At 39.1% G+C, this 15624-nt stretch overlaps 1 protein-coding gene across 1 annotated transcript in view; it reads right to left on the reverse strand.

Annotated features, from left to right (window-relative positions):
* Window positions 1–344: 344 nt before the first annotated feature.
* Window positions 345–15624, reverse strand: part of GRID1 (glutamate ionotropic receptor delta type subunit 1) — a 476351-nt gene continuing 461071 nt past the window's right edge. Inside the window, 1 exon segment of the mRNA XM_079312339.1 lies at window positions 345–1039. Coding sequence (XP_079168465.1) covers window positions 611–1039 — 429 coding nt within the window. The 3' untranslated portion in view covers window positions 345–610.

Raw genomic sequence — 15624 nt, forward strand, 5'->3', positions numbered from 1 at the left:
GAAACTGTGTGGAAGTTTAAATTCTTTTTAGAAGGAAAATGTTCTCTGTTCATTGTTTGTTGGATTTGAGTTATAATTCACCTTTAAAGCATTTTTTACTGCTATGCTAATACCAGCTGCTAAGTTTTCTGAGTGAATTGTTGTCTTGGCTATAAAACAGGGCTCTGGGAAAAGGAGAGATCTGAGCATGGTGAATTTTCCAGCAAGAAACTGATAATTTTTTTGCTCTTAAAAAAAAAAAACATTTTCTGTAAGGGAAAAAGTGCTGAAACCCATGGGGAAAAAAAAAGAAAAGTATGGCCCTCAGTCCCAGTAACAGGTCTTCTTTGGCACTTGAGAACGACCACGAATAGTTTGCCTTTTTATTCATATAGAACAAAATTTACAAAGTCATTCATACATTTTTGTTTGTTTTTTGTTTTGTTTTTTACTTACTTCGAAAATTGGGAATATTCAAAATACACTTTTACCCCACTTCATTCTTTCATTATTTACAAGTATATACAAGAAAAATGTAAGAGTTCCTTTTCTTTTCCTTTTTTTTTTTTTTTCTTTTCTTTTAAATTTTGTATTAAAAATCTCTGCTGGTTGTTTGTACTGTTTGTTTTTGTCATATGGATGTTCCGTGCGAGGGCTCCATCGCTTCTGGAATGACTCCCCCCGGCACGGACTGGAATGACATTGGGATGGGGGTTTTGACGGGGCTCTGCCGGAATAGTCCTCCGTTGGGTGACCTGTGTTTGCACTGTATGGAGGGCATGGTGGCCGAGCTGCTCAGGGGCAGCGGCAGGGTGCTGCCCGAGGCAGCTGTCAGTGTCCTGCTGGCCCCATGGGTGCTCTGTTCTGGTAAAAAGGTGCTGACTGAAAGTTGAGTGTTCTGGTACTCGCGCACCGGCTCCAGGGTCTGGGCTGGCTGCATGCCGCCGATCTCCAGCGCCGAGATCTCGATGGACGCGGGGGAGATCTGCTTGTGGGCAATGTCTTCATCAATTAAACTGTTCATGCGTCTGTGGACCTGCTCCAGGTTCACTTCTTTGTCCTAGTGAGGAAGAAACCAGAACAATCAGTCCAAACACAGTCTCCAACCCCATCCGGACCCCCCTCCTCTCCTCCGTGTGACCCGAGTTGCTGATCACTCATTACATCACTTGAATTGCAACTGTGCCTGTGCAAAACCTCACGATCTGGCGACATCTCCAGATGAAAAACCTGCTGAAGAAAATGCTGAAGAAAACACCAGTTCAATCTCAGCCTGCTGGAGCTCCTGATGTGGTCAATCCCATCCTCCTGAGGTAAACTTGATGGCCGTGCTTCAACTAACAGGGGCTGACATCAGGGACCAGCACATCCCTCGTGCCCCTGGCTCACCTTGCACAAGCTCAGAAAACAGCCTATAGCATGCAAACAAATGACCTGGGTCTCCAAATTCCATTGGGCAGCTCAGCCCTCTGCCACCACATGACAGCTCACCACTGTCTCATCTATCTGCAGAGCATTTTCTAAAGAACAAATCAGTAAAAAACTCCTGACTTCAGGGTAGTTGCTTCATGTGTCAAAACCTAGTGCCCAGGGGTTGTGGTGATGAATTCTTGCCTTCCCATCAGGAAGCCCTGGGTCACCTGTGTGGCACAGAAGATAAACCTACAGGAACAGCATTGAGAGGGACCTGCTCTGGGAGCCCTGGGGAGGGGACCACACACTTGTGTTTGGAACAGCTGCACGACAGACCATAAGCTGTCTGTCACCTTGGCATGTCATCAGCAAAAGTCTGTCTGCGACCAGAGCTCAGGAAAACGGTGCTGGTCTTTAGAAAAATGCATCACCATCTTCTGAGAATGCATTTCCCAAGGTTCCTGGAGTGGTCTCTCCAACTGACTGTCAGAACCACTCACACAACACATTTAGCTTCCCCGAGGAAATACAACAAAAGGAGTTGTGTTTAAATCCTGAAGTAGCAAAGATCTACAGTGGGCTGTTTATCACCTCAGCACTGCATTCAAATGCTCAAATTGGGAAGCAACAAAACTGGCAGGGTGAAGTCAACCACCTGGGATGCTGTCTGACTGAATTTTAACAGCTTGCCTTGTACTGCCAATAAAAAGGTATTACATTATATAATTTCTCTACATTTCATAAAGCACTGCTATGATTGCAGTTGTAGTTATTTGATTCAAGTGTAACACACAGCACAATAGTAGCAAAGCATAACAGCCAACTCCCTGGAACTGGAGAAATTCTCTGATCCAACAGAAACCTGTAATTACTCAGACAGCAAGACTCCAACCTAGGGAGCAGGACTATCCAAAACTTTTGTGTTCCAGTAATCCCTGACTGCCCAAGGTCAAGCTGTGCTTAAATGTTGGTTTAACCCAACATCGGCAGCCTTACTGATTCATAGCAAGATCCAGGCTCAGGGAATGAAGAAGCACAAAGTGTCACAGTCACTCACTCCTCTTAATCTTTCACTAGCAGTGTTCAGGTGGAGGACAGAGAATTACAATCTTATTCCAGTGATATCCTCTGCTATGCAACTTTGCTTTCCCCTGTAAATTGACAAGCCAACTCCAAAGTCCTTGATTCCAGTCAATGTCAACTAGAGATTCAATTCTAACCTTGTGATTTAACACCCCTTCTACATTACTCAAGAACCGTTGAATTTGCTGATCCCTGCATGGGTTTGGAAATGAATTAGTGTTACATGATGTACAGTCCAAACCTGTGTCCTTAGCTTAGGCTAAATCCATATTGATTTCAACTGGAATACAATTGCTTCACAATTACAGGGCTGAGATGCATGTTGCAAATTCTTTGCTAATCAGTGGAAAATGAATTCCTATTTAATTTATGTAATAAATTCACCAAAATCCCAATGCAGCTCCCAGAAACCTGGGGGATATACTCTTCCTCACCAAAGAAACAAATAACTTTAAAAATCCTGCTTTTTCAGCCAAATCCTCTAATCAGATAATTCTGAGTTAGAGAAAAATCAATGGGCAATAAAATAAAAAATAAACTTTTTTGACATGAAGTGATCACACAACACTTGATTAGATAACTCCTGCAGCTATATTAAGTCCTTCCTGACAAAGAACACACCTGAGCTGTCAGGCCCTTCATCCAATACATTAGACAATGCCCTAAGCTGATGATAACTTAGAGGATCTTTCCTAAATTCTGTAGCTAGGAAACTTAAGGATTTATGGTGCACTGGCCAGAGGATTACATGGATTTAATTCATACTTTCCTCAGTTCCTTTTCTTGAAGTAAAATTGTAGACCAGGAGCAAACATGAGAAAAGTTCTTACATTATTCCCCAATGGGAGTAAGAGCTCGACCTCTCTGGGTGGGTTCTTTTGGAACAGATGTCCAACCACTCACTGCTGCATTTTCCTCACCTGTTTGCCAGCAAAAGTTTGTTGCAAAATCCTGCTTGTCCACAAACTTCAGCTAGCACCATGTGTGATGATATTGTGTCTAAGGAGCTAACTCCCAGAAGCCCATTGTGCAATGCCTCTTTAGGTAACCTGCACTATTTCTTTTCTAAACCATGCTGCCTGTTGGGATGTAGACTCCCAGCTGGCATTCTGGGTATCTGGGCCTCATATTCTTGTCAAGCCTCCACTACAAAATAAGAGAACAAAAGAGAACTCAGGTTAGAAGTGAGCAAATATTCCTAAATGAGGCTTTGGCGAAATGCTTATGACTCAATTACATTTTTCTGAGCTTTTGCCAAATACTAATGCCTTTCTTCAGGTAATTTCAAGGGGAAATATACATCAATGTTTTATTTATATTTTAATTTTTTTTTATTGCAAATATATCCTAAGTGTATTCGTCCTGCTTTGCAAGTGGAATAAGTAAAATGTGATTTGGATAAAGCCAAGCCAGAGGGGAAGCTAAGGTTTCAATAATTGCAACAAACAGTCATTAATTGTTTGCAGAGCAAAAATAAATTCATGAAAAAAAGCAGCATCTTCATTTGGAGCATCTGGGCACAGAAGGTCATAAAATTCAAAGCATGAATTAATCCTGGTTACATATTTAGCTGAGCCCTTTTAAGATGTAAACATGAGGAGCCACAGCTGGGATGTTCTTAATACACATCTCCGGGTCCAGACCATAGGGATTATTAAGGATTAATTATTATTGCATCTTTTGGAATATTCCTTTATCCTGGCCTAACAGGCCTTCTGCTATGCACAGTCCACCCTGGGACAGCATTCCCCAGGAAACAGTGGATTTGCAGTTGCTTATATTTCACAATACAAACTCATGTTTCACTGTGCTAAAATTTTCATTCTCAATAAAGATTAAAACCAGTTCCTGCACACAGACATCACATTCTATCTACATCAGAACACTTTATGAACTACATAGAGAAGTAGATGTTTGGGATCTCTTTAAGAAGCAGGGGTGATAACTTCTTTTGCCTACTTCTTTTTCTTCAGCATTAAGGACAACTTGTTTGCTTTATTAAGATCAGGGAAAACTTTCTAAAGGCTTTCAACAGACCAGGAATTCACAATATTCGTTCTTTTCACTGTCAAAATAAAATGTTTGCAAAGGTTGTGGGAAAAAACTTGTCTCTGAGGAATTCTAAAACCACATTTTTAAAGGTTCTTCCGTTTTTCTTTGTCTTATTAGACAAAGAGCAGCTAAATAACTAAATGTCAAGGTTTGTATGAGACTGTCTTAATGGTGAATGAATGATTCTTCAAATACTTTATGAAAAAAACCCCTAAGATAAAATTGAGAAACCTTGAAAATATTAGTTTGTCATTGTACACCATAAAACTGCTTTGAATCCCATGATTTCTAGAAGTGAAGGTTTTGGGATAGCTTTATGTGACAAGTCAACCCTTCAGAATGGGTAAATTCTGTGAACCTAATCTTTTTTTTTCTTTCTTTCTTTCATTGTTCTTCTGGGAAATCAGTAACATAGCATAGATATATGTTACTGAAAACTAACAAGCTAAATGGAGAAAGGTTTAAATGGCAATAAAGCCAGAAAAAGAAATCTTAAAAGTTATTATGTTTTGCTCCATTGTCAGCTCCATGCTCTCCTTTATTTTTAGTTCTATGTTTCTCATTAAATATCAAGTAATTTGTTAAAATTTCTTTTTTGCACTTCATATATAAAATTTAGTTAATATTATAAATATGTCACATCTCAGAATTTCATGCCAATTCAACTTCACTTCTCATTTATGGCTGTGTTGGACACAAGTATATGTTTGTGCTGCCAGAAGAAGATAAATATTTTTCCTTTGCTGGCTTCATAATTCTATTTTCAATATTAATGTTGTACTCCAAATAGATCAGTTGAAGAAATTAATCAGTGAAGGAAAGAAACATCTAAGGAAAATTGATTATACACCCAGGCTTATCCTCTGCAGGCTCAAGGAGAACAGCTAACCAAACATTGCTCCACGTCAGGGAATTCTCTTATTCATAAATACCAAGTGAGTCCCCCAGTGAGTTTGAGCTCTGGAGGGTGTTTGAAGGGCAGGTTTCTGATATGCAAGCACTTGACCATGAGCAACAGGTTCAATGGCCTATGACAGACAGCAGGAGCACACCCTGGCTTGGAGGGGATATGGAGGATGCTCACCAGAAATATCTGGGAATGACCACACCTGCAAAAACTATGACTCCCTTTCAGGACTAGCCAAGTCTGGCTTTCTCAGAGTAAAATTATGGAAAGATATAAAATGCAGGTAGCATGATTTACAGGGTAATTAATACTTTTTTTCTAGTTTATTTTCTGTGACTCTTGACAGTGGGTTGTAATAAAAGCCTGTGGGCAGTCATATTGAAAGAATATGCTAACTGGGAGGTTTGGAGGCAGTTAACATGATCAAATTCAAGTGTTGGAAAGGAGCTAGTGGCTGATGTTTTTAAGAAATTGCCTACATCACTCTAAACACAATTAATTAACAGGTAATACAGCTCAGCTGATTGGCTTGCAACACTTGGGATTTTCCAAGGCAAATTTTTTTTTTTTTGAGAAAAATATATTAATTAAAGACACCATTGTGGTGTCTGGTTTTTTACTTTGATTTCTGTGAGTTCAAGAAAAGCCACTTCAAGACATTAATATCCTACAAGATGAGGAAGCAGTTCCAGTAAGGCAAAAAAGGAAGACAAATGCCCAAACAGGAAAGTCTAATATCTGCAGAAATGTGATGCTAAAACTATGCCAAAGCTGTGATAAGTTGCATAGGCATCTAACACATGCAAATAAAAGCACACTAGACTGGAGAAGAAAAAGATTGATGGCCCTGACCCCAGAAAGACTAAAATTTCAGAAACATAGCCAATATGTGCAGACAGGCTCATACAGGGAGGGAATACCTTGCATATGTCAATACCTCCCAGTCAGGTGCTGGTAACTGTGCCAAGAATTAAAAGCCTGTTAAAGCAGTTAATAAGACTCAGGAGATAGGCAGAAAACAAATGCTTTTAAGGTAATATTATGGCCTTAATCATCAATCAGGGCACATTTCTGGTTTGGTTTTTTGTTTCCTGCCCTGGGTGACAATATGAAGGATTATATTTTGGTGAGAAAAAGAAACCAAGATATAAATGCTAATATTAAGTTTTCATTATGTGCAAGAACTATTTTTAAAAAAATTAAGTAATTTTGTGATTAGGACTGGGTTTCAAAATTTGACACAAACCCCAGTGTTAGACAGACACTTCCTCTTCTGCCCTTGACCAAGAAACATGCTGTTCTCTCTCCCACCCATATAAAAGTCCTCTTGACTCATACATGTGTGTTCATAATGACAGGTGTCAGAGGTAATGAGGCACAGGTGCTGGAAGGCACACCTCTACCCAGTTAGAAAGGAACACTCTGAAGCATTTCCAAGCACAGAAAGCCACATTGCAAAAACTGAAAAAGGAGGCAGAGAAAAAATAGCAAAGTTTCCATGCTCAGGTATCAACAAACTATTCTCTTCTTACTCAGCATCAAATTCCACAGCTCTACCCAGCAACCAGCTTCAGTCTGTGGAGTTTCAGACATCATGGGCTCAAACATTTAGCTTGTTAAAGAAACAGTAACTCTGCATATGTACAATTGTTTAGGATTATTTTGAAATCCTGTATTCAAGCAGGGTCATTATCATTACTTTCACTTATAGGTACTGTATATGCAAAGCTGTAATTTTAATTTATTCCAGTAGGCTCTGACAGACTGGCAAAACCAGGCATAATTGGCTCGCTCAAGAAGCAAAAGCAGTGATGATATATGTAATAGATGTGTTGCAGAACAATGACAACACAGAATGGAGTTACATTAATACAAATAAGCCCTTTTTGACACGACTCACTGTGTGCCTCTCATTACTCCGGAGATCCCGCGGCCGACAATGCGGTGAAATGCAGAGACGTGCAAGCAGATGCAGGAGATGTATGTCTGCTGGCATCAATTCAGCACAGGCAACTGACCCAGTCCAATTGCACTTAATGTTACATAAAATTTGCTGAGTGCTTTCTGAGTGTGCTCTGCTCAAAGCTGGTTTGACCATAATAGAACCTTATTAGAAATACCAGGGATGCACATCAAGAGCCTACTTGAAAAACCTGCTTTTAGAAATAGGCCAAATCCTGCAATCAGGCTTCTGCTCTCACAAGTGGAAGCTCCACCATGTATTTTAAATTAGCAATTAGCTAAATTATCATCCATAAACCAGCTGTTAGAAGAAGGCACTGAGACTGACATCAGGTGAGGTCCAGTTGGCTGTTACCTAATTGAAAGAATAAAATAAATGAAAGTTTTGCAGCATGTTAATTTCATTCAACGTGGAAGCATCTGCAAAGAAACAAAACTTCATAAAAATTATGTACAAGAGGCCATCTTATTCACTAGGTGATGCTCTCCTTCACCATAGAGCAGAAATTCCTTTATGAAGAGACAGAAACATTTTCCTTCTGAGTAAACCTGAAAAAAGGGAGATTTTACAGAATACTGCAGATTTTATGTTAATGCCATAGAAAATTGTTTCAAATACATTGCTAAAGTTTATTTCCAGCTACCCTCAGCCAGAAAATAGGTGTAAATAAATTCTTACCAAAAAGCCTAGACATCCAACAAGTAACAGTGATTTGCTACAGTGCTGGTGCAAGTAGCAAGAACCTTCATGAAGCAATTCACATCTTCCCACACTTCTCTTCACACCTTACCCAGGCTGGATCTATCTAACCTGAAATCACACCTAACCAGGGGTCTAATTCAGGTCCTGCCTGTGAGCCTTGCCAGGAATACCCCAGACAGTGATCTCTCCAGCAGGCCACTGAAGCTGACAATGCACACCACTTTAAACCAGCTAAACCTCTCTCTCTTTGCCTCATTAATCTCTTCAGCTGCATCCCTGTCTCTGTGAATAAATGCACAGGACACAGTCCTGATGGGGGAAGAGCAGGTTGCCCCACAGTATCTTGCAGTGATCTGCTCCCACATTCACCACCATCCATTCACTAAGTGCAATCCCAGAGAGCACAGTCTAGACCTCACAACTCCCAACAGACCCAAACCAGCCAGAGAAGAAGCTGTGACAGCATTTTCATTTGTTATTCAATATAAAAGGGGACATTCAGCCTCATGCTGAGATATTCAAGCTTTAAAATCCTTACCAACCTTGGCACACCAGCTGGTAACCCAACGACAAAGAGAATGAGTGAGTGGTTCACATGGTACAGATGTTTCCACAGTTTTCATGACATTAAAAATAAACAGGACAATAAGAAAATGCAAAGAAATATTTCTCAACACAAGCAGCAAAATGCAGTACAGAATGAGTGCTGGTTGATGAGCATGCCAATGTCTCTGCAAAGGAACTTGGGAGCAAGGAGAAACCTCTACTGTGCACACACCAGAGACCGCAGTTACAGGCATTTCCAACACCACGGGCAGGACCACGGAGAGCTCCGGGGGAAGGTAAAGGTGAGAGGGAAACAGACAGGGATTCGTCTGTGCAGGCATTTTCAACAAGAAACCAATCATCTCTAGGTTTATTATAAATTCTCACCATGCTCCTGAGGCCCAGCCTCACATCATTGGCCATCTCCAGATGGAAAGGGAAAGGAAGATGTGGGGAGAAAAAAAAAAAAAAAAAGGATCAAGATAGTGAGGCTAATAATGTAATTAATATTTCACTCTTTTCAGCAAACATATACTAATCATTTCTTATACTTCTGGTCTGAAAAAGCATTACAACAAGAGAGGATGGCCCTCAAGAGGGTGGTGTTTTCAGAATTTGACATCACCTAAAATTACACTGTGAGGTGACAGATTACTCTTTTATGAAGGAAAAATTAAATTCATGAAGGTTCTGTTCCAAAACTCACTAAAACTTAATGGTTTCTTTACACTGCTTTACACATTTTTTAAATCCTAAATTAAAATCTAGTCCATAAGGGATGCAGCTTCTTACTCTAGTGAGCCCAAATCAAAGCAATGTTATCTTTTAACATACTGAATTACTCTACTGGAGCATCAGGCGTAACAGATTGCTCCACACACTCCTTCTTCATCATTCCTGTCTAGTCACATCCAAATCTCAGAAGTTCCCATTTTTTCCTATTATGCCAGGAGTAGAACAGAGAGTTGGCACAGGAGACAAAGAATTGCTTCTACAACCTGTTTGATGCCCAGTGCTAGCTGACTTACAAAGACTCATCTCCACTCCAGCTACATGAAAGCCCTATGAAATCCTTACTCCTGACTATTAGCCACAATTTTTGCAATTAAAAACCGAATTTTGAAAAGGTTTCTGCGTCCCCATTCAGGGCTGCATTTTGGAAACTGCCCAAGCTCCTATTTTGACATAAGACAAGAAATAACCAGCCAAATCATTAAAATAGCTCGGCATAACAAAAATCTGGACACCAGTTTCCCAAAAGATAACTCTTGCATACTGAATAATTCTGAAGAAATATTTTATGTTGAGTGAGTTTGTGTGGCTGTTTTTTATATATGTGCCTATAAATATGAGTCTGGACTTAAGGAAAATCATAACCAAGCCATTGATTAATTAAAAAAAAATATTTTCCACAGTATTGGCATCTGTGATAGCTTAATACTTTAGTAATATTGACCACAGGTTGTTTCAGGTATGATTAAAATAATTTTAATTCAATTGATAAATAAGCTTATAAATTGCATGTTAATCTCATTGCATGGTAAGGTCAACCTTCACCAAAGAACTTCAATGCACATGTAATCCCAATTTCTGCTTCATACATGGTGGTTTGAAAGCAACTGAAGTTTGATCCTATGCGACTAAAAGGAATGGAAATGTTTTGGTCTCTGGGTGAAATTAGAATACAGCTCTTATTTAATTTTATGTACGTGCTTAAATTCTTAGTCAGATCAACACCTAAGGCATTTTACAAACCACAAAAATGCAAAAGAAATTTGAGAAAAAGTCACATTTTATGCTTTTTTTATTTTAAACTTTTACTGATTTTGTTATTTTACACCCCCTTCAAAAAGTCAACTTTAAAATACCGCCATAGGCTGAGATAAGACATACAAAAATTAGCTGTGTAAACATTGTGTGAAGAATCTAAAAGAATCTGACACATTAAGGCTCCAATTCAGTAAAATACATAAGCTCATGCCAAGCTCATGAGTAGCCACAGAAGTTCTCTGGGATAGGCAATGTAATGCAAATTAAGCAAGTACTTACACTCATCACCAAACTGAAACTTTAAACAGGTTATTTCTTTTTTATTTTCCTGCATGGCAACACTCATTTTTTAAGCTTATTTCTGTTGAATAATTTTCTTACCCCCTAAGGTTCATGCCAGGTAAATCCAGATAATATCCCTAAGGATCCCATTAGCAGGGTTTTCTTACATGACAGAGAAAAATTAAACCAAACACAAAAATCCCTTCCTTGCAGTTAGGGAAATATGCTGGTACAAAATTCAATTGCTTCACCACTGCTTTGGGTAGCAGAAGCCTGGGCCCAGTGCCATAAATCACGGATATGACATGTCACTGTTAAATCCATTACAGCCTTGACCAAAATCTATGGTGATCAGTAGCAGGAGTTGAGTGATTTCATTGGGTTCTGGATGTGCACCCTGCCTGGGACCAGGAATTACAGAGTATCTGCTTCTCTATAGGCACCTCTGAAGAGAAAATTTTGTTTCTTCACCCACATAAAAAGCCAGCATGGAGTTAGTTAAGATGCCTTTCCAGCTATTACTTGTTTCTGTACAAGATAATTTATATATTATATATTATATTTATTATATTGGCCTCTTTTTTTCCTTTTTTTCTTTTTCCTGGTTCTTCCAGCTTATACTTTATCATCAAACAACAGTGAACTTTGCATCCTGAGTTGACTGATCCCTAACACTGCTTTGCTGATTTAAAAATGCTAGTTAAATGAAGTTCCTCAGCTTATTACATTCAAAGCTGGTTTGAAACTGAATTTCTAGATGGCATTAAAATGCATTATTTTGCCAATGTTTGCATGATTTATTTTCCCCAAATAAGCCTTTATTTGTTCTTAGAAAAGTAGAATACAATACAGTAGTACAAACAAATGATAATTTATATGCAACTGAGCAAAAAATGTACAAAGATTTCAGACATGTCATTAAAATACAGAAAAAATAATTTAAAATAAAAACAAGATAAAATATAGAGAACATGCAATGAAGGGAAAATAAAATATCGGTTTGATGATCTTGTGTTTCCTTTCACTCTCAAAAGGAACCATCCTGGGGCAAATCAAATTATCACATAAAAAGATAACACCACAAAGGGGACAAGGTAAATGAAGTGACAAGGAAAAAGACAAGGAAAGTGAAAATAATGGTGAAAGCAAGAGACTTTAATAATCAAAACCAACACTGCTGACACCATGCTGAAGATACAGAAGCCTCAGTTGCCATGGAATAGTATCTGGCTGGAGAACTACAGAGAGATGAAAACAGTACAAATCACAGTTCTTAGTAGTGACAAATTTGGATCCATTGGACTCGTGTCTGCCAGCTCCTATTTTCATTGGAAAGGTACACTGGGATTCCTGCTCTTCTAATATCAGATGAGAGTCTTAGTGGGTAATTTTCATGACTGCTAAAGCTGGAAGAATGGATTTCTGAGGTAGGCTGGGATTTGCACATCAGTGGACATGGAAACAAGGGAGTTTAAGGCAGAGGCTGCCCTGGCCAGAGACACAGGGTTTTTTTTCCTTTCACCTTGTGTACTGCCAAAATACTTGTGACAATTTTTAAAATCATTTTGCTACCTCCCATTGTCTCATAGAGCTCACAGAGTCGAGACTTTTTGAGATTCAAGACATTATTAAGGTTGGAATAGCAGGAAATAAGAATTATAAGGTGCTGTTACTAGTACACAAGACCATTCCCACTCTGAACAGTACCTGAAATGCAGCCCTTTTTTCATAATTTAAAAATAAAAAGGACAGAAAAGTCAATAAAATGATTTTGCAGAAGCAAAGGAAAGGAAAGAAATCACAAACTAAGCTGTGAAGACTGTGGTTGTTAATGAATTATATATTTGACACAAGTTATGAGACAATGACTAGAAGCAACTCAGGAGGTGGAAAACTGTTCTATGCCTTAACTAATAAAACCCTCAAATCTTCTTGCACTACAGATTCCCAAACACACTGGGCCCAGTTTCTGACACACCCACATTGCTAAGAATAGCACAGCTGGTTTGGAAAAGTACATTTTTGATTAATCATATATATTATCTGTGCAAAGAATCAAAGCAATAATTCACTGGGGTCATTCTAACATTGTGTTTCAAGAGCTATATCAAATGTAAGTGATTCAGTATCACCTCTTATAAGAGATGCAATAAGTATCAGATCCCAGAAAACAAAAAATCATCCTGTACAAGTGACTAATTTTGTTTAACATGGGGTTGTCTGTTAATTTTTTTAGTGAATAATCTCATGCCCAGTGAAAAATACGAGAATTTAACTTTCTTTCCACGAATAGTAGGATATTTTATCTTTGCATATAAGTTTCCATAGTTTTGTAGTATATGAACTTGGAATGCTTTCTTCATAGTTCTGAGGAGATCTCAGAAGTAATGATCTTCAGAGGAGTAGCACATCACACAAAGACACAGCTAATAAAGCACAGAGGATGCTGGGGAGCCCATTGCAGGAAGCAGCCACACTGGATCACAGCGACAGCAAAGATGTGAAAAAGATGTGAAAACTGCCTTTCATTCCTTCAAGGGGATAAAAAATACCTACAATCTGATGATGTGGCAAAGCCCTTGGCTGTTAAATGATCCAAATTACATTATTGCTTACTGATACTGTGACATAAATGCATAGGAATTACAACAAAAAGTTAAATCCAGAAGCAATTGTCAAAAGTTCGACATTTATATAGTACCAGCTTTTAATAACTTTATCTGACTGCTCAGCCATTTAAAAGGGATATAAAGTGACTGAACAAAGACTCCAGAATAAATATTAATTTTTCACAACTCCCTAATTTTCTGAAGCTTATCAAAGTCAAAGATTAGGTATCAGTATTTCAGGCTGAGTAGCAGCTGTGTAAATTCAAGATTTTAACACAGAGAGATAGATGTATGAGCTGACTAAATTTCACTGTGGGTATTGGATGGCTGGGTACTAACAAGGAGGAGAGGGTGATTATAAATTCCAGAATATCTTTTTGGAAAAAGATGACCTAGTGCAAATTTTTCTGAAATAAGGCAATTTCAATGTTATCAGATATTTTCCAGCTTGAAAAGATTGCAAATTTGAGCCCTAATAGAAGAATGTGCAATGATGTTGCAGTAGTACATTTTTTTCCTGATGCTGGAGCTAATCTTTCTTTTGTTAATCTGATCTGATAGGATTAAATAGGGATAGCATTAAGATTCATACACCAGAACTCATTAGAAACACTTTTTAAAAAAATCTCCTTCAAGTAGAATAAAAACATCTTGTACTAACATCCTGAATAATATCAACCCAGCCTTTGCTCTTCCAGCAAGGAATTTCACTATTCCTTGAAAGATACTATTGTGAACCAATGGCAACATGGAAAAATAAAGGGAATTCATCTTTGCTGGAAATTTGTCTTCATGAATTGACTTAGTGCTTAGGAACAATACTATTTTTAAAAAAAAATTTGTGGGTTGAGTTTTTTCATATGGGAAAAATGTAAAAAAATATTCTAATTGGAAGCAGTGTCCTCTTGACATAACTCTTCCTATGAAGTCTACAAAAGTAGATCAGGTTAATATCAGCATCCAAGTTATGTTGTCAGGTTTCAAAAGACAGGCTTCTGTTCATCTCATAGTTAATGCTACATTCTTCACACTCAGTGTAATTAAGAGCTGTGATTTATACCCTGCAGACATCTGAGCCCTTGGACATCGGTGTATTGGCTCAGCCTAACTTCCACAAAAGCCTAAGGAATACAAAGTGGAAAAAGACAACAACTCTCTCTCCAGCAAGCTGCCCACCCCCCAACCCTGTGATAGATCTGCCACAATAGTTGTACATTCATTGTCCCAACATTTATTTTCCTTGAGTTGGCAATTGTTGAAATGATACAACCAACCAAGTGGGTCATGCTGAGTGAGAATGCTACACAAGGACTTCATGAGTCAGCACAACTCTTCATTCAATTCTGATTCTACTGTAATTTTTTCCAGAGGATTTCTAAAGCTCCTAACAGGGTAAGAGTCACAGAAGCCAACTGCTGCCACCTTCTCTTTGCCCCACAGGCAACACCAAAGTCTAATCTCAGACTTTGAGAAAATCTGCCTTTTCTGTGACCCTCCACAAGCTCTGTTACACAGAAGAAAGTGGCTGGGAGACATCCCAGTTCACACAATTTTTAGGTGATATCACAACACTTGTGTTTTGCCAAAGCATTCCCAAAAGCAGAAGAAAATCAGCAGCATGACTTGAGTTTGCAGCTCTTACTGAACTAATTACTTGGCTGGAGCACCAGATGCAGCTAAGAGGCAGATTTTAATGTTCTGTGTATGCTACTCATGCTGCAGCTCTGTCATTATAGCTCTTGTAGAGATGCTGGTTAACAGTGCTAGAAATGAGCTATCCTGAGCACACTCCTCCTGGAGATCAAACTCTCCTTGTGCTTTTGGTCCCCTATGCCAGGCTCAGCCACTGCTCCTGGCTCAAGCAGAGGAGCACCCAGGACTCCACACCCCCCTCAGCCCTGGATCCTGTCTTTACCATAGTTTTCAAACTTGGCTCTTCTAAAGAGAGAAGAAACCTTCAACCTATATTCACCGTCACTTTTGAGACTTAGTTTCCTACCTTAATTGCAGTAGGTATGAGGTGTCCCACTTCAATCCCTCCTCACTGGAGTACATAAATAAAATATATTCCACTAATCTGCCTGGAAGTATGCTACATTCATTTGCTAATTTAGTTGGGTGGATGTTGTGGCCAGTGTGACAAAAGCCTCCAGCCCCTGGTGTGCAGCAGGGCCAGAGCAATGTGGCCATGTGGCACATGTGGCCATTAGTCATTCTTTCCTGAGGATCCTGCCTGTCCCTGGCTCTGGGCAGCTGTCACCCTTCCCTCCAGCTGCTCTGATGGTCCCAAAGGTGCCTCTAGCCGCCTGCCTGTCATT

The sequence above is a fragment of the Erithacus rubecula genome (assembly GCF_903797595.1).
Source record: "Erithacus rubecula genome assembly, chromosome: 9".
Taxonomy (NCBI): Eukaryota; Metazoa; Chordata; class Aves; order Passeriformes; family Muscicapidae; genus Erithacus; species Erithacus rubecula.